Genomic DNA, 27948 nt, shown 5'->3' with positions numbered 1-27948 from the left:
TTTAATTTTCAAGTAATATAATTTTGAACATTACTAAATAAATAATAAAACAAAGCTTCGGAACATTAGACGTATTTTTAGGATGACATTATAAAATATATATTTCATTGTGAAATTTTCATATACCTACTTTCTAATTTTACTCTAGAAATTACACACATACACACAGTCAAGAAACCAGATAATTTTAGATGAACACAATTATTTTTTGTGGTAGTGTTTCTGTTTATCTTCATTTTTGCGGAGACGCGTCGGACGTTCGTCATGTTCGTAAACGTTGTTTTTGCGGCTTTCCTCAAAATTCAGGTTTGGAATAACCGCCTGTAATTCAATAGACATATTTAAAGTAATTATTATTCAATAGTTTCCTCTAAAGTATAAAAAAAAAAATTATCACTCAAAAACATGGTACTTGCTGACACTTGTTGCATGTTTCATGGGGTACTTGTCAAAGCAGTAAATACTAAAGTGCGAAAAAATGTTAGCTATCATTTATGGGATGACTCAGTTAAAGATTGCAGTCAAACGAACCATAGCTTCTACCCTGTTCTCATGCCCGATCCTGTAGACAGAATGGTAAACAGTCGACGTCGTCCAAAACACGTCATTACGGATCCTCCCGATCCATTAACGGTGCTTTTAGGTACCACAAGCACCGGTCACCGTACTCGTCGAACCCGTCGCTTGCGACGAAGGGCTCGACGAACGAATTAACCCATAGACACAGCCCACTGAGTTTCTCGCCGGATCTTCTCAGTGGGCCGCGATTCCGATCCGGTGGTAGATTTTGCGAAGCACTGCTCTTGCTAGGGTCAGTGTTAGCATCACTCCGGTTTGAGCCCGGTGAGCTCACCTACTAGTTAAGGTTACGCTGAAATAACCTCTCAAGGTTATCAGCTTAGTTAGGAAAAAAAACCCTGTTCTACCCTACTTCTAGCTGTTTTTTCTCTTTGGATCGCATCTGAAGCTGGCCGTTAATGTATAAAAAAAACACAAATTTTGTGCAGTTACCATTGCCGTGCCTATTCGCGAGCTCGCTTAAGTTATCTACACTGCACTTATACGAGAAAATATTTTATGGATATTGTGTATATTCGAATAGGTAGTATGATGGTAGGTCTACCTAATCTCGGGGCGCTGTATATGCCAACGTCGTCTATAATTTCACTAGAGGGTGATAACAACGTACGATATTGCCACCATCATTAAGGCTGATATGTAAAATTCCAGTCTGACGCTTAACCCGTTTCACCTCAAGCGAAGAACCGACGGCAATGGCGGCAGCAACATTTACAACTCTTTTGAAGACAACACGGCGCCATGAAATTATGAGGTTTGAGTACCAAGAAAATGAATAAAATATTCCCTAGCTTACTAACGGTTACTTAACCAACACCTTGTGATATATGAATATTTTCTATGTACACGATCCTCTTTTTAATCGTTTTACTGTTGACAAAGTGGTCGTGAGTCGTGATCATTATGTAGCCGGGGGTGGGGTGGGGTGTGAGTTCACACGTCTAAGCAATTATTACATTTTATGTATACTTACTCTTCTATTACTTATTATTACAATGTAATCTAACACATTTTTTGTTAGTTTGTTATTCTTGTGATACAAGGGTCACAGTGTTAATGTTAATGGTTATAACAGATGAGGCTATGAAAAATAACAATAAAATGTGTGTGTGCGTGCAAGTAACACACGGTAAAAGTGAAACTTAATAAAACTAAATAAACTAAAAAATAAAAATAATCGCAAGGGTCAACAATTCCGCAATGCAATGGAGTAGCCTTACCCTGGGGGAACCGCCTGCATAATCACGGTATTCCTACGCTAGGTACGTATGGTTTAGCTTTTTTTTTTTTTTTTTTTTCCTACCTAAGCTGATAGCCCTAGGGGCTATGTCAGCGTAACCCTAACTTTAGTAGGTGAGCTCACGGGGCTCAAACCTGGTGACGTTGCTAACACGAGCCGTGCTTCGCAGAATCAACCACCGGATCGGAAACGCGACCCACTGAGAAGATCCGGCGAGAAACTCAGTGGGCTGTGTCTGAGAGTTAATTTACTCGTCGAGCCCTTCGTCGCAAGCGACGGGTTCGACGAGAACGGTGACCGGTGTTTGAAGTACCTAAAAGCACCGTTAGTGGATCGGGAGGATCCGAGATCACGTGTTTTGGGCGACGTTGACTGCTTTCCATTCTGTCCGCAGGGGATCGGGATCGGGATCGGGAATGATGGTTTAGCTTTTTTTTTTTTTTTTTTTTTTTTTCCTACCTAAGCTGAGAGCCTTGAGAGGCTATATCAGCGTAACCCTAACTTTAGTAGGTGAGCTCACGGGGCTCAAACCTGACGATGTTGCTAACACGAACCCTAGCAAGAGTCGTGCTTCGCAGAATCTACCACCGGATCGGAAACGCGACCCACTGAGAAGATCCGGCGAGAAACTCAGTGGGCTGTGTCTGAGAGTTAATTTACTCGTCGAGCCCTTCGTCGCAAGCGACGGGTTCGACGAGAACGGTGACCGGATGGTTTAGCAAGAGAAATACGAGTAATTCTATGAACTGTGTAACATCTCGTCACCGCGATTCAGGAATTGTTGAATTTACGTGCAGCGACATCTGTTGATAACAAACTAAATAGAAATAACAGTATCTCAGGGCGCTCCGGGAGCCACGACAGCGTGCACGGACGTTAAAAACACACTGATCTAGTCGGGGTCGTCGGGGACGCGAGACCGTGTGGAGCGCTTCGTGATTTGTCTTCACCGCTCGGAGCTGCTTCGGCAAGCCAATTGCGGCACACTTATTTTTTCGTTTCGTTTCATTTCGTTTCATTGAGTTTGAAATTACAACGATTCTAGAGAAGTTTCACTTCAAAAAACTCAAAACATTACCCTGTTGCTCTCAGCCCTGGATCGACGCGGTCGCGACTTAACGCTCAACAATGTAGCGGCAATGTCTCCGGCCGCTCGTCTCTCGCGTTTTCTGACAATTCCGCATCCAATCTTACAAGTGCAGTCCCTATAAGGAGTTCGCACGTTTATTTTTAAATCAGATAATCTTTACAATGTCTGGTTCGAGACGAAACCGGAGAAGTCACGTCTTATCAACCGCAGACGACTTTACAAAGGTAATGCTGAGAGAAAGCTAATTTCAACCAGCAGGTTTGGATGAGGGAGAACTATATATACGTAGGTTTTACAGCTTATATGTATAACTAGCGATCGGCCCTCGCTTCGCTTCGGGAAAATTTAATTTTATTATTAATAGCTGAGTCCCGGGGGTGACGCGCGGGGCGAAGATAGTCTAAAAAAAAGTAGCCTAAGTTACTCCTTATATAATCATGATAGGTAATCAGTGAAAGTCTCGTCAAAATCGGTCCAGCCGTTTCAGAGGTTAACCGGAACAGACAGACAGACAGACAAAAATTGTAAAAAATGTTGTTTTAGTGTATTTACCGTATACAAATGCATATGAAGTACGGAAGCTGTTGTCCATAAGAGTTTGACAACATTTTCTAAAAGTATAGACACTAACAAATTATTATTTGTAATTGATTCCGCTGGTGCTGAAGTTTTGATGCCGAAATCCGTCCTCGGACTCGTAGAACGTGACCTCGGGTTGCTCCTGAATACGGCTTCCCTGATCTCTTGTAGCGCTCTCCTCTCTTGTGCTACCTTACGATCAAGATCTGCAACTGAACCCATAAAAAAAAAACTTCCTTTGTAAATATGTAATAACTAGCTGTACCCGTCCGCTTCGCTGGGCATTTAAAATTGACATTATTTCTCACCCCCACAAAGATTCTCATCCTTAACGCCCCCGCAACTAGTGTAGGGAGTCCACTTCATGGATATTAGCCTATCCATTAAGTACATGTATTTTCTACATGCCGGCGGCCGTTGTAACTATACTTGAGACCTTAGAACTTAATTCTCAAGGTGGATGGCGCATTTACCTTGTGGATGTCTATGGGCTTCAGTAACCACTTAACACCAGGTGGGCTGTGAGCTCGTCCACCCATCTAAGCAATAAAAATAAAATAAAAATGTAAGATAAAGAGCTTAATATAAATAAAAAAGTAGATATTTTATTTACTGTGCTGCTGTGTATGTTTCTGTTTATTTAACAGCTCCGATTCCAATGTATTGATTTTCATTTGGAAGGCCTCCTCCTTATTCAATTTCATTTTCCACGTACGACATATTTTCAAATGTAAGAAAGATAGTTCTTGAGCGTCAAGCGACTGAAACAATTTGGTCTTTTCTCAATCTCAATCGATACTGTTATTTATTATACAATGAGAAAAATACCTAAGCAAAAAGAAAGAAATGGATATCGTGGCGTTAGGGAGAGAAACACGGGTGTGCCTGTGAGCTAGGCGAATTTCAGGAGTGACCTTCGGACGTGCACTCTCTCTGCCCACTTTTCCCCAGCCAAGCCAAGTTTTGATACTACTATAAGAATTGTTGGAGGTTTCAATAAGAAATTCAAGATAGTACTTAAGAAAGTGTTTAGTACAAGGAAGAGAAGCTTCCCCAGAGCAACTTGGCGTCGCTCGGTGCAGCAGGAGCTAGGTTTCTTAGTCATGGACGTGGGAGGAGCTAGAACAGACTGCCCAAGACCGATGTAAATGGAAGGATTCGATTCGAGCCCTACACCCCAGCAGAGGGTAATAGGAAAGAAGAAAAGAGACTTAAGAGACAAAGGGCTTTGAAAGCCAGGCCTCTAAATTCAAAAATACTTTAACAGCTACATTATTACTGCAATAAGGATAACGTTTATTATTTTGTGGTTGTTTGTTCGTTTTGAGCAAAAATAGAAACATTGGTGATACCAATCGGCGTCAGACATTTTCCTTGTAACGGTCCACCTAATTTACATTTGACATGTTATTTATGGACACTGCAGGTAATTTTGACATGTAAAATGGTGTGAGATTACCATTTGTAAAGGGCGGTTGAATTGTTGTTCTTTTCTGAATTTTTTTTTGAATTTTTATTCCTATGAAATTTTCCTATTATTTATAGATAAAAAAAATGTTTACAACTAAAATAAAATAAAATACATTTTAAAATTGTACGTAACAAAGGCAAACTGAACCCATTAATAATATCGTTACTTACTTAGCTAGCTTACTTTTAAGATAATTAGGAAGATAATGTATCGAGGTACTTTGACTTGTGTATTTTTTGAATAATTAATATATCTAGTAGGCTATAAATTATGCACGGTTTTAGGAAATTGCGTTTATGTTAAGATATCCTTTTTAGAAATAATTTTTCTTAGTTAATTTCTATTTCTAAATCTCACATATGAAAAAATATAGACGTAATAATAAAATTTTATTACTCTATAGACTTAATTGTGTTAGGATACTATTATATATAGGTAATAAATAAAACGTATAACCTGCGACCTGACTGTGGTATATTGGCTTAACGTAATTGTGGTACGTAATGGACGACAACTCTTGAATTTTTTGAGCTATCTTAACTAGCTTTAAATAGCTTATAAATAGACATAATGCTTTAGAAAATGATAACTGGAAATGGAAAATGTGGGTAGGTCTCCCACAAGATGGACCGACGACCTATTGAGGTTTGCGGGAAACCGCTGGAGGCAAGCAGCGTAAGACCGATTTTTGTGGCGAGGCTTGGGGTAGACCTATGTCCAGCAATGGACGTCTATGGGCTGATAGAATAGAATGGAAAAACTCAACATCTTTAACTTGTAAAATTACTAAACTTTTCTAAGTAGATTTAGAACAATAGAGATCAAAGACAAAGAAGTTTACCTTTACGCTGTCACTTAAAATTTTGTTCAAAATGTATTTTAGATACGTGCGCTCGGCCAATTTCCTTTGATCATTGTCAACTTGCTGAAATATATTTCGTATAGTATCGGACATGTTCACATCCAAGCTACATGTGCAAGGGCCATGTATACGTGTTTTTGGCTTCACGTCAAACGCTTCGACATTAGTCTGCGTGAGAACTTTTCGTTGAAGTCGTGTGTTTTTTTGACTATTGGATTCTGAAGGAACCTCCTGATCCTAAATAGAATATAATAAACCTTTAATAAGCTTACAATGATATTAAGATTAAAGATAGGTAACTAGCGTTTGATTTGCCTTTTGAACCTGTGAAGAAGTTAAGTTTTAAATTTTATTCCATAAATGAACTAAGTACCTATTACATGGTTTTAAAATAAGACGGTTCATATGTTTAATTTATTTCTCAGTTGTAGTTTAAAGGTACACTATTAATAAGGAAAAGTACATAGATACCTCGTCGAAACAAGCTAGACCGTTATACTGCTCCTGATGTTTTAGCAAACTATTGTCCTTCTCTAGTTTGTCTGCCTTCTTCATTGCTTCAATACTTAATGTCCTTAAGTTCTCAATTTCATTTTCGCGTATTTTAATAATATCATGCAACGTCTCTTCGTGTAGATTTTGTAAATTATTAACTCCATTGTCGTGCTCTTTTTTAATATTCTTTATGTTGTTATCGTATTGCAGTTTTAAAGCGTCAAGTTTCTTTTTAAAGTCCTCTTCCGTGTTTTTTAATGTTTTCTTTAATGCATCAATTTCTTGCTCGTATTTTTCATAATTATCCAGTCTTACCAATACTCCCTGGTCTTTGAACTTAAGAAATTGATTTTTAGAGAGGTTATGAGCCATAGCTTTAATTCCATTACGAGAACTAAGTGAAGAAAGATTGCTTTCATCATTGAAATCTAATAAAGAGAAGCTTACTATAGAAGCACTTTGAGTTTTCCGTGTGGAATATGAATTTTCGTTATCGGTATTCCTAAGATTTCTGTCCAGTTCAATTGTATCGAGAACATAGTTTAATGCAATTTTAGTTCTCAATTCATTTTGTGTGGAATTTTTCGATTTAGACTTTGTTTGAAGATTATTGTTTAAAGGATTTACTGCCAGATCGGAGCTATTAGGTCTAGAAGTCACATTTAGAGTTTCGGTATCATTGGCCAATGAGATTGTTTGGCCGCTGATATTACTCTTCTTTATATTGTTTTGATAGTTTTCGGAATAAATACTATTAAAAATAGAATTCACTTTTTCTTGATCACTATTAAATGGTTCGAGTGCTGTCTTTTGAGGTTTTTCGATAGCCTCTGAATTTAAGAATGTCGTTTCCGAAGGTTTTGCCATATGAAATGTATCTGAAGAACTTGTTTCACTTTTCAGGGACAATGACTGCGATGAGTTTATTAGTTCAACACGAGGCAACTTCACATTAATACCACGTTTGGTACCTATATTTTCATCAGTCTGTGTATTCGTGCTTGGTTCACGTTTTTTAGAACGATAGTCAGCTGTGTTCTGGTTTTTAGGATGGATTTTTAAAGTTTCTACTACTTCGGAATTATAGTGGTGTGGCCAAGAAGTGGGTTCTTTGAACCTACCCGTACTAGGAGTATCAGTTTCACTACTTTTGTATACAATAAACATATCAGTTGAATGAACAGATTCCGGTATTTTTCTTTTTGTTTCATCATTGTGTTCAATGTCGTTAATTTTAATTTCACTTTCGTAATTATTTTTAAAATCTGCTTTATTTTCTATATCATTGATATTATGTTTCACAGACTGTATATCTAAAGAAGAACTATTTTTTGATGTATCGTTGTCATTCAGGGGCTTCGATACCTTTCTTTGTAGATTTACAACAGATTTGTTAGGGCTATTGTCTTTTGAAGTATTTTCACTTTCCACTATGTCAATTAGAGATGTTTCGTCAATCACAGATTTCTCAGATTTATAGTTTGAATAATTACGAGCATCAAATTTTGGTTGTACACTTATGTTTGTGACCTGAATGGCCTTTAAAGTTTGTAATTTTTGATAAGAACGTTCATAAAATAACTTCTCCAAGGCTGTTCTATCACGATTTTCTTTGATGTTGATGTTAACGTTTCCATCGACTTGTTGGGCTTTATCTTGTTTTATTTCTAGATTGTCGTCACGTACTAAATTTATACCAGATGTATTTGTTCCAATACATGTGAAGGAGCGATTTTTTATTTTTTCAATCGTCTTTTGTAGCTCAGCAATTTGTTCGGATTTTTCTTCTAATTTTAAATTATTTACTTCAATAAAATGACTTGTTTGATTTTGTATGTCTTCTAAAGATTTTTGAAGACTTGAAATCTCTTTGCTTTTTACCTCTAATTGTTTATTTGCTGTCATAATTTCTTGAAAATATTTATTATTTTCATCTGAAATGCTTTGTAATTGCTCTTGTAAATGTTTTAATTCTCGTGTTGCATTTTCATAGAGTTCTTGCCATGAATTTATATCATTTTTAAGTTCTGTTATATAGCTTTCTGTAGACTTATTTATGTTATTAATAATGAGATCTTTGTTTAAAATTTCTGCTTCTAAATCTTTTATTACATTTTGATCCGTGGAAATCTGTTTTTCTAATTTCTGCTTTAAATCTAAAAGACTTGCTTCTAAATCTTGTCTTTGCTTTATAGCTTCCTCCTTTTCAGTTATGATCTTTTGTTTTTCAACTTCGACTATTCTCTTTCCTTCATCTGCTTTACAGAGTAGCAACTGCGAAGATGATTGGACTTTTAGTAAAGTTTGCTCTAAAATGATGTTTTTAGATTTTTTTGTTTCCATATAATTACGGATCCTTTCCAATGAATGTAAAACGTCTACTGCATCACACTTCTCAGGTGATAATTCACTGTCACCAATATATTCCAATTCTATTTGTTTAATATCGGTAATAATTATTTCATTATCATTTTGAAGACGATTCATATTTGATAATATTTCATTCCTGCTATTGAATGAATCTGAGTAATCTAATTTTGTATTCGATAATTTTTGCTCTAGTAAAATGTTCTCATTTTTCAATTTATCGAGTTCCATTCTTATGTTGTGAGTAGCTTTGGAATCTAAAATTTAAAAACGAAGAAAACATTTTATAACGTCCTGTTTGTTTATTTTATAAATTTAACTAAAATTGATATTATTACTAAAAACTACCTTTAGATTACAAAAAAAAACTTACGGTGTGCATGTACTGCTTTGACAGATTCATCGATTTTCTGAATACTGTTTTCTCTAATTTGCTCTCCAGCAATTATAGCATCACTTACGCATACTTGCAATCTTCTGACTTCGTCTTCAACCTCATTGATATGATTCTCTAATATTATAATCTTGTGATTGCGAGCTACAACCTCTTCAGTTAATTTTAAAATGATGTATTCCTAAGAAAAAATTCTCAATATTGTTACTGTTTGTTAATTTAACTTATTTAATAAATAAGTAATCCAAATTTATATAAATTTCCACTATCCATGACAACATATGAATAAATAATGAACTGTAGTAACCTACTAATGACTTTCAACAAATCGTAATTACTACTATGAGGAAATGAAATGAGAATAATTTATAAAACCTTAAATTAAATTGAAATAAGAAAACATCTGACAAAAGTTGTAATTGGATTTTCATTTTGTTTGGGTTTTAGTTCGACAAGATCGTAAATAGTTGGACGGTTGATTTAGAATGGGCGAAAAGCCGATTGCATTTAGTGAAAATTTTAGGAAATTTTATAGCTTGTTTCGTTTGCTATCTTGTATGAGAACATCTATCATAGTAAAATTCTTATTTTACCAATAATTTAATGGTGACTTCGTCTTAAGATAGCGAAATTAAAGTTATGGTGTCTATGGGCCCCGGATATGATTTGCACTAGATGTAATTCACCATGATTGGACCTGCCTAATTAATTATATGATTTGTATGTATTCTCCTTTATAAATAAGCGCTAAATTGAATGTTTAATTGAATATTAGTAGTCCAAGTTTATAAATACGTACTGATTCCTCTAATTTATCCATTAGTTCCCTTATCTTATTTTGAGTTCCAATTTTTTGGTCTTTCAACTCTATAATTTCTCGAATAATTTCCTCATATGAATTTGCTAGGAAATCTGGTTTCAACTTTACCTGAAAACATGTCCTATTTGGTATAACTTAAGCATTTTTTTTTACAAAAAAATAATAATTGTAAGCAGCGGCTTGGCTCTGCCCCTGTCATTGCTGAAGTCCATGGGCGACGGTAACCACTCACCATCAGGTGGGCCGTATGCTCGTCTGCCTACATGGGCAATAAAAAAAACCTGAAAATGGCTAAGAACATTTATGATTTTATTTAAGAAACGCAACTTGGAGATTTATTTACTGTTTCCGATTTCAAAGGGAAATTTTCTTTAAAGCAATTATGTACTTATGCAGAAAATTCTAGTTAGAGTTTCTTCTTGTCGTTGGCGTAGAACACTATTGTTGAAGGACAATAATTAGAAACGGCTTTTATAGTTCTTACCAGTGATCTTTCCACAATTAAAGCATTTTCCAAGTCGTCATTGTGAGAAAGCAATGTTTGACTTTGTTGGGCAAGCTCTTCATTTTCTTTCTTAGCTGTATTCAAGTCTACCAGGAGCGTTTCATATACTTTTTCGATTTGATTCCTCTCCATCTTCACCGCCTCATATTCTTTTTGTAATAGATTTAAGTCACTTTCAAATTTTCTAATCGATACAGTTAATTTCTCATTTTCCTTCTGAAGTTCGTCATTTTCTGTTTCAATCGATTTGAAATTGTTCTTCGAAATAAAAAGTTCAGAATCCAGTTCTATTAATTGTTGACGGAGTTGTTTGTTTTCGGCAATTCGACTTTCTAATTGATTTTGCAAGTTAATTACTTCTTTGTTTTTATCTTCCAAATACAATTCAGATTTATTTTTTTCTTTCATCAACAATTCATATGTTTTGTTTATGCTATTCAATTCTTCTTCCAATTCAGAAACAAGACCATCTGTATGAAGACGTTTTTCATTTTCATGCCTTAAATTACTAATTTGATCAATGAGGTTTATTTTTTCTTTTTCGAGATTCGAAATGATTGTCTTCAAATTGAGGTTTTCATTTTTTAAGTTTTGATAAGATTCATGATAACTTAAAATATCCTCTTTTAAATTTTCTGTGTCGTATAGTTTTTTAATTGAAATACTACTTTCTCTACTGTATAATTGGATTGATTCTCCAGCAGTATCTTGCTCGCTATTTTCATCTCCAAGTAAATTTTCTGTTTGATATTTGTCTATAGATAGTTTTTGCTCGGATTCTCTTAAGTTGTGGAATTGTTGCCTTAAATTTTCGAATTCCATTAATTTTTGATCTAGAACTTCACTTTCTTTTTTTGTTAGCACTAACGACGTTTTCAAGTGATCTCTTTCATCTTTCAATTTAGCAATTTCATCTGTACACGCTTTATTGATTTCCTGAAGTTTTTCAATTTCGTGTAGCTCATATTGTAGTTTTTCATTATCCTTAGTCAATCTTTCAAATTGTTCTTTTAGCATATTATATTCTTCTACTTGATCGCTAAGCTCTTTTGACAGTTCATTGTTTTGATGTACTAAATTTTCGTAATCTTGTGTTCGTTTTAATAGTTCTTGACTTTCAGATTTGGAAATTTCAAGTGAAGTCAAAGTTCTCGTTTTTTCACTTTCTAAAATTTCTATGGTACTGGCGTGTGATTCGACTTGTGTTATGAGATTATTGTTAATAATATTTTTGTGATCGATTTCTGATATCAGATGGTCTATTTCTTTAGATTTCGTATTGACAATATTCATTAAATTTTCTACTGCCAAACATTTTTCTTCATTTTCTTGCAATAAGTTTTTATTTTCTTCGGTGAGTTTTCGCACTTCTAGTCCGTAATTTTCCGTAAACCTTTCTAATTCGTCATTTTGCTGCATTATCTTTTCACATTTATCTGGAAATAAGAGTAGTTAATAAATTTAAATAACTAAAAAGCAAAGAATAGGTGCCTACCTCCATAAATATGTAGGTATGTACTATATGCATTTGTTCATCGCTTTTGAAACTTTTAAAAGTAGTTGTTATTTCTTCTAGCAAAGCTTGCAATGCAAACAGCACACATCACGAATCTATTCAAGAAGAACTGTATTTCATTTGCTTAGTGATTGTCACAGCTAGCATCATGAGAGTTCAACAGATATTAATAGATAAACATACTTTTCCAATCCTCAATCTCAAGTTTCAAATCATTAATTATTTTGAGATTATCTTGAAAATCTCTCAAAGTAGTCTGTCTTTCTTCTTCGCCATAGCAGAGTGCATCTTTAAGGTTAAATACTTCCTCTTTTAACGATTCAATTTGATTCAGTAATGATAACGCATTTTTATCAGAATTAACGCTGTTAGAATAATCCTGTCGGTAATATTATTAAGTTAAATACGCACTTACCAGACACACAGCTATACAAAAAAAAAATGATTCCACACTTTTTAATTAAGATTATTTACAATTATAGCAAGTGCAAATTAGAAGCAGATTATTGGTAATTGTTTAGTTATTGTAATAAATACAACATTATTTAGATGTAGCTTTAACAAAAATACGATTTAGTGGCATGACTAGCAAACTCGACTGACACATGAAACTTATTAAACAATAAATTATTGAAATGTTTTAATCGAACTTACACACCTCTTGTTCGATCAATTTGTCAATTTGGACATTTAAGCTTTTGATTTGTTGCTCTTGGCACATAACTTTACATTCTGTTTCTTTTAGTTTACATTCTAATGTGTTTCGTTCTTTTTCAAACGATATTTCAATTTCATTTATTTTTTTCTCAAGTGCAATATTGTCTTTTCTTAATCCTTCCATTGCTTCCGTTTTAATTTTGTTGATTTCAATTTCGCTCTTAAGCTTAGTTTCTAAATTTGATGTTTCGTTAGATAGAACTAAGTAATGTTCCTTTAAATCATCAAGATCTACCGATCTTTTTCTAAAATATTCTTTCTCGGACCACAATGCATTGTATTCTCTAATTCTTGCACGTAAAGCTTGAAGTTCACATTCCAGTTCATCATATTTATGACATTTTAGTTGCAAGCAGTTCCTCTCGTGCTTCAAATTTTCGTAGCATACCATCAAATCATTATAATTCTCTTGTAGGTTCTTCAGGCGCTTTAAATTCTCACCATCAATACTACAGGTATCCTCGTCTAAGTTGTCACTTTGCAATACATCTTCATCGTCAAGGTTTGCACTCTCTCTGCTCAATATTTCTTTCATTTCCTCATTATCCATTATATCGGCGATAAGTAGCGCTCTTTTATTATCAAGGTTCGGTTGCTTAGTTTCTGATGAAAGTGCGTAAGTAGTTTCAAGACGTGCAACGATTTGTGTTTTGTAACAAGGACAATCATCTGGGGCTGTATTATTATGATTCTGAGAGCACGGTGCAATTAGCGCAAGACTAAATTTTTCAAGTACTTTCAGTTTAAACAAAATTTTCCCTTTCAAGTCAATATTTCGAATATCTTTTCCAGTGGTCTGAAATTATTACCTAATTGTAACTTAATACATAAATCGTACTCAAGTAGACGATGTTTTTAAATCTCATCTCATGCTCAAGTAGACTATGTTTTATGGTCCAACTTACCAATAAATCCAAGTACTGTTTGTATTTATCATTTTGACAGAGTATTCCAAATATTTTCTCTAAGGCCGTGTAGATATGAGCATAAATACAATACGGCTCACAAACATCGTTTTCCATGACCTTCAACCAATTTAAATTTTATTCACAAATAACAGATAAAATAAGTAATAGATTTCAGAATACTGAGTTTAACTACATACAGCAATCGTGTTTTGCATTGCGCTCAATTTAGCATCTTTCGTTATGATAGTTTCTTTCATTTCTTCAATCCTCGGATCAGTGGCGGCTGAAAATAATTTTAAGATATTTTACACTCATTTAATTGCTTACGGTTTAATTGTGCGTCCGTAGCGGAAAAACTAAGGTATAGAGGTACCCATTTTATAAGTGTGGTGTGATGCGAATATGATAGATTTCAAATACCTTGTTAGATAACAATTTCCATAAGTAATTATAAATATAACCGACGTGTTTGCCATCAAACGGAGACTTGATCTTTATTTATATTATTGCGTTTTATTCTTATTATTGTTGTTTTATTGTTAAAATCACAATAATAATAATAAAAAAATACAAGCCGTCAATAGAATCTAATGAGACTACCAAGTGAGAACGCAAGGTAGGTCACCGGTTCATGTTGTCCTATGTATATGCTTCGATAACCACTGCGAATTAGCTAGGCCGTGAATTCGTGAAGATAGAGCAAGCAATGTATAAAACGTAATTCCCCTCCTGTTGGCTGAGCACCAGCTAACTGGAAAGGCCTCCAGACTACCATCAATCCTTTCTTCCTTAAAAAAACCTAATTATATTACTGTGAATATAATGAGAATTTATGATTACTGTAACGAAATTTTGTTTAGCCTTAAGTTTTTGGCTAATTCTTTATTGCTGAGAGATTGCCACACAATATCTATTTGAGTAATAAATTATCGAAAATTACACGAATTTATAAATAGTAAATGGAAAATGAATAGGTATCTATTCCTACATTTATAAAATTAATTTGAGAGGCTCACATGTACTAGCGTCACAGGGGCAAGAGAAGCCAGCTTGATTGCCTTTAGTTTCCAATCTTGGGCGATTTTCTTTGTCATATGTCCACTGTTCAATTATTATTTAATTATAGATAAATTAATAAAAACATTGAAATTATATTCTGTTGTACATATGCAACGTTTTTTTTACCTCGTCCTTCGATTTTGGAGTCTGAAAAAGAAAAGTTAAGGATAAATGTTAGCGTAACTCCGCGCATGCTTGGCTTCTTTATCAAGATGGATTCTGTCAATGGTAGCTCAGTCCGTTGTGAGCTCAAATTAGTAGATCCTTTGACTTAAATAAGAAATACTTTTTAATTAGTTAATATAGAAAAAAATAGGTTATTTTCGGGCAAAAACAATTGATATACAGGCTTTGAATACCTGCATAGGCCAACATGAAACATGTTAACCACACAGCAATTACTGGGAAATTAGTTCGTCTGAAAATTATGCAACTAATATTAATAAAATAATAATATTCACCTCATCCATTCTGTATTTAGTGAGCTGAAAATAATGAAAATAATGAAATAGCTGCTGGAAAATTCCAATTCTAGAAGTAGCACAGGAAAAATCTTACTTACCTCATCGCCTCTTGATTTCCCTGTCTGCAATTATAGAAGAAAATCATTAATCACTGGAATTCATTATCTAAGCGGCGTATATCTGCGTTACATTTCATTGACATCAACAGCGACATTATTTTCCTAAATGCCTTACGCAGTGGCTGTACCCTAATCTTGCTTAAAAACATAAGCCTTAACCTAATTTCCACTATACAACGCTATGCTCCTATCGATGGTCGATGTAGAGTAGGCGGTAATTTAAATCAGAATATCAGCTGGATCAACGTAGACCCGACTTCACATGACTCACTGTTAACATTTATTTTAAAGAAAGATTTTTTTTAAATTTTTTTTTATTCCTCCAATTACAAAAGTAAATAATCACGTACCTCAAATGCTTCGGAATCAATCTGTAACAAAATTCACAATCAAATATTGATTTTTAAAAGTAATGGATCAATACATTCGCAGTGTACAGCTACTTACCTCTGTGAAGCCAGAGAGGTTCAAATCCAAAAACTGAAAATATATTTGACTTTTTAGTAGAAGAATACAAAATTAAGTTAATTTGAAAAGAAAAAGGGCGTTTTACCATATCCTCCAGTTCCTTATTGGCTGCTTTTATAGTGGCGTGCTGTGAAAATTCAAAATATATAATTACTAGAAATTTCTTTAGAATATATCGTTGGGTAAAGATCAAAAGAGTGAAGTACCACTTTGTCGTCATATGCCAATCCATTTTCTTGCTTTGTGTAATAGCTATTGAATAAAGAGTGTAGATTGATCAACGATATTTTATGATTGTTTTTCATGCGTTGGCAACAGAAACGATAATTTAATGCAAAAAAGCTTGAGGTATCGACATTGATGGTCAAATTTCGATCGTTTGACAAGCACCAGTAAATTTAATAAAAACAGTGGTCTACCGCCAAACTCGTGACTGGACTAGAAATGTTTCAGAGGAATTTATGAATTTACCTACTATGATACTATGAATATACCTACCCTTTTTTATGAGCCTGAACGAATCTGTTTGATAAAACGCAGCATGGTTTCCAGTTTGTAGGTTAGGACGGCTATTACAATACAGTTGAGATCACGATATCAAATCTCAAGATAGTTAGCGACATTAACTTTGTGATGTACATAATTATAAAATATGGCTTCGATAGCCACCGAACAACAGGAGGGCTTATGTAGAACACTAACAGAAATAGACCACTTGTTCACGTAAATGCAATCTCACTACTTTAGTAATCGGTGGTCTTTATTTGCTCTAAACAGAGTTGAAAGTTCAAATTTACGAATTTAATTCACGACCACAGTGGTGTGTGAAAGTGAACCGAATCACAAGAAGAATTACTGTTCCAAGATTTTAACAAACGCTATTCTGTTCGTATAAAATTAAATATATAAATAGCTAAAGATTTTGTCTTGGTTTAAGTACCAATATTGTTCACCAGAAATAACAGATTGATTTTTTTCAATTGTTATTTAGAACATTTTAGGTATTTGAAGTCGTTAATAGATTTAATTGATACTTTATCGTCTCGTCTCAAGGCATGTTTACTTTGTGGCATTAATGGGCTTAGATATCTGTTTAATATATTTCTTTTTTATTGCTTAGATGGGTGGACGAGCTCACAGCCCACCTGGTGTTAAGTGGTTACTGGAGCCCATAGACATCTACAATGTAAATGCGCCACCCACCTTGAGATATAAGTTCTAAGGTCTGACGTATAGTTACGACGGCTGCCCCACCCTTCAAACCGAAATGCATTACTGCTTCACGGAAGAAATAGGCAGGGTGGTGGTACCCACCCGCGCGGACTCAGAAGAGGTCCTACCACCAGTAAAAGTTGTAGGTTTCCATAATCTATTGATTCTAAATAATTAATTTAGTGGAATGTCCTTACAGCATTAGCTATTTCGCATTTTTGTTCACAAGACAGTTCCAGTTGGTCGTAAGCTGCTAGCATTTGTTCGAATTCTTCGATTTTTCGTTTGAGTCGTGCAATTTCAGTGTTTTTAGCGACCATAAGCGTGTCGACAATAACATCAGTTGGCACGTATTTTGGTCTGCATCTTTCATTGTTCCTCTTTATTATTTCAACTAAATGTTCGGTTTTATCTGAACAGAAGTGTGACCAAGCTCTCGCGTCCGTGCATGATGCGTATGCCTTCAGTTTACCTTCGTTCCTCGATGGTAAATCAAACAAGTCGAACTCCTTGAAAACACGTTCCCTTTTCGTAATGAAAGACATTTTTTGGTACCAGTGACTCGGATTTGTTGCGATCTACGCCAGTCCTAGATTTATTGGACACATTCTAATAAGATAATATATTGAAGATTAGATTGTTATTATATGATTATAAACTTATTTTTGTGACTAACGAAAAAAATAAATGTACAAAATCATACAAAATATTTTGGCAACGTCATTAGAAATCGAGCTGGGATGACAAACGTGGAATGTCAATTTTTAAATAATTTAGTTGATAAGTCAAAATTGAATCACACCTTATTGTTCAGGCTAAGTTTTTTCGGCAGGATACTACGAAGAACTTAAAGAAATTGTTGGGTCAAAATAATTAACTTAACTGGAACACAGAAAATTTACAGAAATCGCAACAAGCATGCAGAAATATGAAGTCATTAAATGATTATAGTTTAACTCGCCCATTGCAATCGAGAATTCGTGAGTTTGCTAAATTTCATTGTCTTCCCTATTCTGATTTTAAAACCTCTTCAATATACTTTGTGTCATCAAAAACATAACTTGTCTCTCTATTTCTATGATTTTGAAACTTGCAATTTGCGATTTGCTTAAGTAAAACTCGACCAAGCTAAGTTTGCACCACGCTGGAATGCGGCGCCCCGCCCGCTTCCCCGCTCACCTTCCCACGATCGTCCTGTCGCGTCAGTACGGTTAGCTTCTTAGTCGCCGGCACGCGACATACGAGTTTTCGTCACCCTATCCGTTGAATTTTATATTTTTTAACTGTTCTTGTTAGGTTTTTTGTTGAAGTTTAGTTAGATTATTGGACTATTTTTGTTAAGTTTTCGTTGAACTGTTTTTACTGAACGCTTAATGTTAATTTTTTTTTAATCTGAAAGGATTGTTGTAGGCAAAAAAAATGAAAGGAAAGGTGATACATAGTAAAAGGAGAAACATAATCCTGAAAAAGAAACATAAAGGAAAATGATTACTGAGCAATTGGGATACAAATTTAAAAAGTGCAGGAACGCCCGGGTGCTATTAATACAAAAACCCGATATCGCTATATTCTAATGTACCTGTATGTATAATATATTGTTAAAAACAATAAACGCACAGTAAAATCTACAGACATTTGTTTACATTTTTAAAGTCATAGCGATTCCTTTTTTTCAGACCATACCTAAGCGGCAGTGTGACGTAATCGATGCGAGGTGCAAATCTAGCTTGGTCGAGTTGTACATTATCGGGCTGGTCAGAGATGGCTCACGGACCATCCGTTACGCTCTGCTTTACATTCATATTTACAGAATGATTTTTCAGGAGAGAATCGGCTGCTTCTTCTTTTTCTATGAAAATTGGTTAGAGATAGTTAAAACATACAATTAAATAACTTTATGTACTTATTAGTTAGAGTTCCTCTTGTGTTGAGTACGTTCAATGAAAAGGAAGTTGTCTTAAAAATTATTACTGCGCGGCGAAAATTGGTTCGATGTTGTGCAAGCTCACGATACGTCTTATCGTCATTCAAGCTTACCCATCTTAAAACAATGAAGGTATGCATATAATAAAATAGAGAGAGGAGTTTATAGAGCAGAGTGGAAAGTTCTTTCTATTATATTTCATACAGATACACAAATGTCATTGTCAAAATTAAAAATTAGTTAGGTACGTCAATACTTTTATTCAAAATCACTGTGCAAAAAGACAATATTAGTGAGTATGGGCAATATGATAATCAAAACTCAATGAATTATTCAGTGAATAACATCAATTCGCACATTTTCGGACGTAGCGAAGGTAAAATTAAATCGTACAAATCCTGTACGGACCTCAGGGCTTGGAGCCACGATGAAAAGGCGCGCGATCGGTATCTTAGAGATTGGATGAGGTCTGATATGCCGGTGTATATCATATCGGTTCGCACTTTGGTCACATTATTGAAAATCATGACTTGTAAGACCAGTGGAAGGGTTAGTAGAAATTATAACATGTAGATCGACATGGCAAGGGATTCTTGTTGCATTATGTGGGTGAATGAATACGGTAACAGCGCAATCACTGAGTTTCTGGCCCGATCTTCGCGATTGTAGATCACTGTTCTTGCTAGGGCAGTCAATAGCAGATTCTTTCAGGAGTTCCATGAGCACGCCCACCAGTTAGACTGAAGCCAGAATAGACCGTCGAGACCTCGAACTTTAGAGAAAGATGGGAGTCTTATGTTATGAAGATTTTCGTCCTCATTAAATAATATTTGATTAGCTTCAATTGTATTTATCTATTAACGTAATCTTGTAACATAAATATAACCAACTTTAAGATGAACTTGAAAATATGCACGCGTATATTTTTTTTTTATTGTTCTTGTTTGCAGACGAGCATACCGCCCATCCGATGGTGAGTGGTTACCGTCGCCCATGGACTTCAGCAATGCTAGGGGCAGAGCCAAGCCGCTGCCTACCGCTTAATACTCTCCACAAGCTCCCGAAACACCGTGGAGGGGAGCTCATTCCATAGCCGGATGGTACGTGGCAAAAAAGACCTCTGGAGACGCATTGTGGATGACCGCAGTGGCTCCAGGTAGTATGGATGAACTCTACTCCAGTGGCGGGCGGTGCGATGGTAAAAACGAGATAACAAGAACCAATAAAATTGTGGTATAATTACCTAATTATTTAGTTTGGCTTAATAATAAGAACGGCACTTTAATACAGCCTTTGTTTTTTAATATATTGTAATAGATTTTGTTTTCAGTTAGCGCCTCGATGCCAACCCAACTGCAAGTCTAAAATCGTGCTCGATACCATCTGCACGTCTTGTCACATCATGAAGGAATGTCTGAAGAACAACCAAAGCGTGCAAGATTTTCTTGTTAAAGTAGGTAACTAATGGGTATAGATCCCGCACATGGATCTCTCGATCTATTTCTGCTGTTATCCAATAATCTTACGACATTGATCTGATTGATGAGGTTGTTATCTATAACAACATCATGACCCTTTCTGCTTCTTGAGCAAGTCTAGAGACTTTCGTTGTGATGTCTATTGGTCGTAATAGGGATTACACCGGTTAGGTAGATACAGTTAGACACAGTTTTGGGATAAATGAGGTGATGAAATATGTTTGTAATATTAGGATAGTTTTTATCGATCGATCCAGCAAGAATTTAACTTTTTTGTTTTAGCTTTAATATATTTTATTATACGCTTTTATAGGAAGAATTCGAAACGAGCCATTGGCCTTGCGATAAATGCTTGGAAGTATTAAAAACCATAAAAATGTTTTGGAAAATTATTATTGAAAAACTGTTTCATATAGAAACTTCTAACCGTGAGCAATCCACACTGCATCCGGCTACTTACATTCGCGTTGAGAGCATTAGATCCCTTACTAGAACATGGCAGAAAGACATCGTCGACGATGTGTTACTTATAAAAAAAACTACGCCATATTCAAACAACAATTCTTCTAAAGCACCCAAATGTGCTGTTGATCTTGTGCTTTCTCGAGCTGTTGATCATGAAAAAGTCGACGAAACTATGAATGTAAAAAATACATCTCATCAGTTCAATTTGAACAAAGAATGCAATAAAAAATCTTCAACTATCGGGCGTAGAAAAACGCGACGAAAATTGAATAAGTCTACTTCTGTCAGGTTGGACTTGGTCGACGTTGCTTGCGAAGCTAACGATTTTTTAAAAGACTTTGGACCATTAACATTAGACAAGGAGCATATTGATAACGTACACCAGAAATGTGATTCTCATTTGAACGAAATCGAAAAACTGAAAGCGGAGAATGATTCGCTAAAAATTGAATTGCGCAATATATATGAAACCCACCCGTGGAAATATGCTTTGTACAACAAAAGCCGCAGTGGTTTTGAAATGGATGATCTATCACTGCTGCCAAAGCCTTTCGATGACAGTGTCGAGGATGGAAATTCAGTAAACAATTTGGAATCAGAAATGGTGATAACGATGAAAAATTGTTGCAATAAGGTAAAATACTGCATAGCTTTGATTGGACACTCTTTCGCGCCAGTAAAGTTGCCATTGGTACAAAGATCAATATTCGCTTTCGTTTCTTTCATCAAACCCACATTTTTTCTTTTATATTTAAGACAGATCTCGTCTGCACCTGTTTTTTTTTCTACCTATGCTAATAGCCTTGAGAGGCTATTTCAGCTTCACCCTAACGTGTGTAGGTGAGCTCAAGCCGGAGTGTTGCTAGCACTGATCCTAGCAAGAGCAGTGCTTCGCAGAATCTACCACCGGATCGTAAACGCGACCCACTGAGAAGATCCGGCGAGAAACTCAGTGGGCTGTGTCTATGGGTTAATTCGCTCGTCGTGCCCTTCGTCGCCAGCGACGGGTTCGACGAGGACGGTGACCGGTGTTTGTGGTGCCTAAAAGCACCGTTAATGGATCGGGGGGAGCATCTGATGTAAGTCGAAAAATGCAATTGAAAGAGTCATTAAATGTTTCAGAATTTTAAACAGGTGTCAGTTTTAAAAGTATTACACAAAACGAATGTCACAACTTTGAGTGATTCAGATGAAAATCGTTCAAGTAAAGAAAATCCTTTGCGTTTTCTGACAAAAGGTTGGTTTTTTTTAAATCAAACACCTAGCAACCAGCCAAACTATTGTAGTGTCCCAATTCCGAATTTCACTTTGGTAACTTTATAAAACTTTTAGAATGTTCTTAATCTTTTTTACAAATTTGTATTTAGTGGACGCTTAACCTCAAAAGGAACATAGCTATACCCTGTCATCAGGTCAATATTTAAGATACCAGAGTCAGTGCTTAGTGCGAGTTTTTTAACGTTCTCGATAGCGTAAAAGTTAACCGAATTTTGTATGCAGTTGGAACAGCGCCCCTAGCGGCAAACGTAGGCGAACGATCCCATTCCATACTTGACAAATATGAGCTAACTTTTACGCTATCGAGAACGTTAAAAAACTCGCACTAAGCATACAGATACTATAATATTAAGGTCAGGCGTTTGATCGCGTCGTTCGATTGTGTTACGTTTTCTGCCTGCAAGAAATTTTTGTTTAAAATGTGATTCGAACTTTGAATGTAGAGTATACTAATTGTCTTCGCATTCGACAGCAGTTTTAAATTTAAAACCGTGCTTGTTTGAATTTTACAGTACACAATACTTTCGGCGAAATATTTAAGCGCGAGATGAGTTTAGTCAACGATAAAAACACTTTAGTAAAATCTGACTTTCAAAATGGATTCCAAAACGTGACGTCTAGTAAGTCAGCTCCTTCGTGTTCGAGTGTGTCCAGCTTGGAATCCAATTACGTAAGTAGTGCGTGATTATGTATTTTTTTTATTTTTTTTAATGCTTAGATTTGTGGACGAGCTCACAGCCCACCCGGTGTTAAGTGGTTACTGGAGCCCATAGACATCTACAACGTAAAATGCGCCACACACCTTGAGATATAGTTCAAGGTCTCAGTATAGTTACAACGGCTGCCCCACCCTTCAAACCGAAACGCATTACTGCTTCACGGCAGAAATAGGCGGGGCAGTGGTGCCTACCCGTGCGGACTCGGAGTAATTACGCAAATTATAATTTTGCGGGTTTGATTTTTATTGCACGATGTTATTCCTTCACCGTGGAAGTCAATCGTGAACATTTATTAAGTACGTATTTCATTAGAAAAATTGGTACCCGCCTGCGGGATTCGAACACCGGTGCATCGCTCGATACGAATTCATTGTCTGTGGATGTATCGTCGTAATATTAAGCTCACCTGTGTGCTTAGTGCGAATTTGTATGCACTTGGAACAGCGCCCCTAGCGGCAAACGTAGGAAAACGTTCCAACTCCATACAAATTTGAGTTAACTTTTACGCTATCGAGAACGTTAAAAGACTCGCACTAAGCACACTGGTGTTAAAAAATTGATTGTGCTAATACATAGATCGCCACGTGAACATGGCCACTCACCTTGCAGCATCAGATTGAAGCTTGTATTAATTTATTTTCTTGCATAAATTGATCACGGTCTACCTGGCGTTATGTGTTTACCGGAGCCCATAAATCTCGCAACATGAGGTTTTAGTCACAATTGTTTTAATAGATTTACTGTCCAAGTACCTACTCTTCAAAACGTAAGTTAGGGAAATTAATTGTTGGTACTACTACTACGATAGAAGTAGGGTTCTATGCTATTTTTGAATGACTGCATCCGGTGCATGGTACCTATGTAACGTATATATGTATTAAGATCATGATCATAATTCAAGAATCGTATTAAAATAAAACAGATGTTTTTTTCCTACATATTCACTGGTAGCATAAAGCCTTCGTCAAACAGAACGCGTACTTAGCGCCGCGTACTTAACGTCGCGCTCTTCTAATTGACTAGATGAGTCTAATGCTCCTTGACGCAACGCATTCGCCAAATCATAGTGCCTTTCGATAGCAGTGCAAAAATTTAAAAGTATTAAGAAATCGAGTGATTCAGATGTGGTATTGTATAAGCACGGGTATTTCCTAAATATTTATATCATTTTTTCGGGCATTATCTAGTATTTTAATACACATTCACTCGGACGCTAAAATAAAATTTGTAAAAAATTACAACGCCTAACGTCAAAGCGTCCTAACGCCGCGACAGAGCGCTGCGTACTTATAGCGCTGGGGCTCTGTTTTTTTTTTTTTTTTTTTTTTTTATTTTTTATGATTGAAGGATTACTGGTGGCCCGGAGGCCTTTCCAGTTTCACCAGGACAGGTGGGCGAGCAAAGGCTCAGCCAGGAGGGGTGGGATTTGCTAACAGCTACCCGAGCGCCTCCGAAGGAGACCTAACAGCTCAAGAGCAGCTGCTTCGCGAATGAATCTACTACCGGATCGGAATCGCGACCCGCTGAGAAGATCCGGCGAGAAACTCAGCGAGCTGATTCATGGGTTAGGTTGCACGGCGAACTCTTTGTCGAGTTCGACGAGTACGGTTACCGAGGTCCCTAAGCCTGCTCCTAGAGCTGAAGGCGTCTAGTGCAAAGGTTATTGGATCTGAGGGATCCGTAAGGACGTGTCTAGGGCGTCGACGGTGACTGGCTCCTACATGATCAGGATTCGGGGAGTAGTCAGCGGCGGCTACGATAAGGCGATTATCATGACGCATAGCCTTATCGAAGTACCGTTCCGACGCTGACTTCATGTATTTCTGGATAGATTCGAGGCCCAGGTCGTCGTGTAGGTCAACGTTCCTCACGAACCACGGAGCTCCGACGGCTAACCTGCAAAAGCGGGATTGTAGAGATTGAAGGGTGTCTATGTGTGTGCGGGCCGCGTGAGCGAACACCACACTCGCGTAAGTCATGACGGGCCTTATGCAAGTTTTGTAAAGTGTCACCTTGTTCCGAAGGGACATTTTACTCCGCTTACAGATCATGGGGTAGAGTCTACCGAGAATAAACGCGGCACGGTCACGGACTGATTTTATATGCGGGCGGAATGTCATCGATGCATCCAGGGTAACGCCCAGGTACTTGACCTTCCTGGCCCAGGGTATGGATTGACTAAAGAGAGTAATCGGGGGTGTGAGATTCCTCCTCCTAATACGGGAGGAAATCCGTGTGGAGCTTCCCCTCTGAAATAGCACCGCAGTACTTTTCGCTGGGTTGATGTCTATGCGCCATTTTCGGAACCACTGTCCTAGGACTAGGGCTGCGCTCTGAAGCTTCTTCGCGATTAGGGACTTGTTTCTACTGGAATAGTAAACAGTCGTGTCGTCGGCGAATAAAGCTAAATGGGTCGGCGGCGACCGGGGAATATCGTTAACGAATAAGCTAAATAGGAGGGGTGAGAGGACAGAGCCTTGCGGGACTCCAGCTGTGAGAGGTCGTGGGGAGGAGCGGGTTCCCTCGACTCGATATCGAAAAGAGCGGTTCGACAAGAAGTCCCGTATGATGAGCACGAGACTATCCGGCACGCCCATGTTGAATAGTTTGAAAATCAAACCGTTGTGCCAGACTTTGTCGAACGCTTTTGCGACGTCGAAGAAGAGAGCTCCCGTGTATAACGGTTTTGGTCGATTAAGCCCCACAAGAATGTGCTCCGTGAGGCGGTGCACCTGTTGAACGCATGAGTGATTTGTACGGAATCCGAATTGTTCATCGATGAGAATGCCCTTGGATGAGACGAAGTCTCTGAGGCGTTTGTAAAGCAGACGCTCATACAGTTTGCCTAGAGACATGAGGAGACTAATCGGGCGGTAGCTCGTCGGATGATTTTTTGGTTTACCGGGTTTATGTATGCCGATAACGTCCGCTTCTTTCCACACCGCGGGAAAGATACAGTTCGCCATAGCGGCATTGAAAATAGATGCCAACATCACGATGAGTTGGACGGGTAGAAGTTTAATAACGCGGTTGGATATACCGTCGGAACCGAGAGCCTTGCGAGGACGTAGGTCTTTGATCAAGTCTTTAACTTCCATTGGGGTGACGGGTGGTAACGCTTCCGAGGGTGGCAAGGATACTCTGCGTTCTACCTCACTGTCTACAAATTCTACATGAACAGGGTCCACGGATTGAGTGCTGGGCGTGCACTGGGTTTGCAATGTATCGGCCAGCAGCTCTGCTTTTTCATCATCATCGAACGCCGCGAGTCGGCCTGAGGGGCCTACGAGGGGGGGCATAGTTACTACCGTATCCGATTTGAGAGTACGAGCTAAGCGGTAGTAAGACCTTTGAGAGGGCGCGAGTCTTTCTAAGAAATCAGACCATCTGGCATCTCGGACTTCGGCGATGCGAGACTTTACGTCGCGTTGTAGGGCACGCATTCGAATACGATTTTCCGCGGTAGGATACCTGTCGTAGGCGCGTATCGAGGCGTTCTTAGCTCTAAGGAGTTCCCTAATATCGTCGGACAATTTGAAGCGGTGAAGGAAGTCCTCCGCTACAACTTGTTTCGATGACCTATCTAATGTCGAGGTGATGTGTGACGTTAAGATGTCTATGGCTTCAGCGGTATCCTGAGGGGACGGGGTAGAGTCTGGGTTAAACGGGAGCGATGGTGGATCAGATTCAGCCAGGCTGATGCCCAGCGTGTGCCAATCCACCACAGTCCTCGTGACGGGAACGGAATCGGGAGCGCGACCGAGCTTCATAACGACGGGACGGTGGTCTGAATCTAACTCTGAAACTACTTCGATCGAGTGTAAGCGCAGAGTTACGTTTTTTAATAACGCTATGTCGAGTATATCCGGGCGATGCGCGATATTTAGCGGGTAGTGAGTCGGGGTTAGCGGAGCGACGATATCGAAGGCGAGATCATCGACTAACGCGTCAAGCCGCCTGCCATTCGGGGTTGTAGTGTGTGAGTTCCACCTGATGTGTTTACAATTTAGGTCGCCCGCCAGAATGACAGAGCTCCCCATGCCGAGCAGCGCCTCGATATCACTGCTTAGAACGATCTTATCCGGTGGAAGATAAACGGACGCGATAACGATCGGCGCGTGTCCCGTCAGTGAGATTCGGCACACTGATGCTTCGATATTAGCGAGCGCGGGAGGATCGAGCGGGACGCAATGCAGGGCTCTTCTATAGTAAATGACGGTACCACCACCACGAGCAGAGAGCCTGTCGTTCCTGACCATGTTATAGTTCGCGATTTTAGGGTCACGGCGCGCGGGCTTAAGTAGGGTCTCCTGCACTAAAAAGATATCAATTTGATGGTCACGCAAAAAGTCAGAAACCTGATCACGTTGATTTGCGAGACCGTAAGCGTTAAAAAATCCTATCGTTACGGATAGGGGCTTTATTCTACTTATATACGCCATTGATTACCGGCGGAGTGAGGGGAGGACGTACGTATTTAATGACGCGTATACGTCGGCGTATTCTTGCACAACGGCGATAAAGTGTTGTGCAGTGGAGGCAGCGCGAATGGCGTCGCCCAAAGCGTTAACGCGCTCAAAGTTGATCGACTGAAAGAAGTCGATCGCTAAAGCGAGATTGTCGGACGCGGTCGGAGGGCAAGTCGCGGGAGAGGGACGAGTCGCGGGGGCGGGACGAATCGCGGAGGAGGGAGTTGTAGCCGTGTTCGTGTACGGCAGCGGTTTCGCCCAGGCCGAGACACTGGGCACCGGCGCCGGAACGAACGCTGGCTTAGCCTGCGACACAGAGGGTGCCGAGGCTTTGATGTCTGGGCTGGGGCTCTGTTTGACGGTATGTTACCATAGTAGTACAACACATCTCGGCGTCATAGCGCGGCGTCAGTTTAGCGCTCCGACGCGCGCTAATTACGCGTTCTGTTTGACGAAGGCTTAAGTGGTTACTGAAACATAAAGAAAATATCACGCCCCTACTCGAAAAACGTTACAGCAACCGGACACTAATAATTTTGCTTTATACTCCACAGGTATCAATGAAAGATTTAAATGTAATCGTACAACAATAAAAGCCCGAATATAAAAACATATCAATTTAATTCGTCAATGTTTTTTTGTTTAGTCAATAAAAAATATATATTTAAATAACAGTATTTTCTTCGGTTTTTGCAAGTAGTAGATACAATTAAAAGTAATTTTACCGTTTAATGTTGCGTTATTCACCAT

The 27948-nt window shown here is 37.7% G+C and overlaps 2 protein-coding genes across 2 annotated transcripts; one reads left to right on the top strand and one right to left on the bottom strand.

Annotated features, from left to right (window-relative positions):
- Positions 1–107: 107 nt before the first annotated feature.
- On the bottom strand, positions 108–17410 carry LOC114247152 (uncharacterized). The gene is made up of 21 exons (XM_089740386.1): positions 17063–17410; positions 15739–15780; positions 15633–15665; positions 15536–15556; positions 15165–15188; positions 15064–15087; positions 14729–14749; positions 14560–14644; positions 13741–13826; positions 13541–13660; positions 12577–13431; positions 12102–12297; positions 10382–11838; positions 9877–10005; positions 9057–9258; positions 6293–8940; positions 5801–6058; positions 4102–4249; positions 3541–3700; positions 2898–3024; positions 108–321 (listed from the first exon to the last, which is right to left on the bottom strand). The coding sequence occupies exons 1-21, from the start codon at positions 17408–17410 to the stop codon at positions 202–204; spliced, it is 7104 nt and encodes a 2367-aa protein (XP_089596512.1). The 3' UTR covers positions 108–201.
- Positions 17411–18861: 1451 nt separating this feature from the next.
- Positions 18862–27852, top strand: LOC114247124 (uncharacterized). The gene is made up of 6 exons (XM_028179986.2): positions 18862–19338; positions 20120–20242; positions 20581–21366; positions 21855–21969; positions 22523–22680; positions 27753–27852. The coding sequence occupies exons 1-6, from the start codon at positions 19114–19116 to the stop codon at positions 27789–27791; spliced, it is 1446 nt and encodes a 481-aa protein (XP_028035787.2). The 5' UTR covers positions 18862–19113; the 3' UTR covers positions 27792–27852.
- The last annotated feature ends 96 nt before the right edge of the window (positions 27853–27948 follow it).

The sequence above is a fragment of the Bombyx mandarina genome, chromosome 04 (genome assembly GCF_030267445.1).
Source record: "Bombyx mandarina strain Sakado chromosome 04, ASM3026744v2".
Lineage (NCBI taxonomy): Eukaryota > Metazoa > Arthropoda > Insecta > Lepidoptera > Bombycidae > Bombyx > Bombyx mandarina.
Note: the sequence above shows the minus strand (reverse complement) of the source record. Positions and strands in the feature narration are given on the sequence as shown.

What these genes read in the sequence shown, in the direction of transcription:
- LOC114247124 (XM_028179986.2), top strand. Translation starts at nt 19,114, where the DNA reads ATGAATTATTCAGTGAATAACATCAATTCGCACATTTTCGGACGTAGC. An exon ending in TGCAAGATTTTCTTGTTAAA is followed by an intron (nt 20,243 to 20,580) that starts GTAGGTAACTAA and finishes ACGCTTTTATAG; the next exon opens with GAAGAATTCGAAACGAGCCA. An exon ending in TTTGCGTTTTCTGACAAAAG is followed by an intron (nt 21,970 to 22,522) that starts GTTGGTTTTTTT and finishes TGAATTTTACAG; the next exon opens with TACACAATACTTTCGGCGAA.
- LOC114247152 (XM_089740386.1), bottom strand. Translation starts at nt 17,410, where the DNA reads ATGTCTTTCATTACGAAAAGGGAACGTGTTTTCAAGGAGTTCGACTTG. An exon ending in CTAAATACAGAATGGATGAG is followed by an intron (nt 14,750 to 15,063) that starts GTGAATATTATT and finishes TTTCTTTTTCAG; the next exon opens with ACTCCAAAATCGAAGGACGA. An exon ending in GTCTAGCTTGTTTCGACGAG is followed by an intron (nt 6,059 to 6,292) that starts GTATCTATGTAC and finishes TATTCTATTTAG; the next exon opens with GATCAGGAGGTTCCTTCAGA.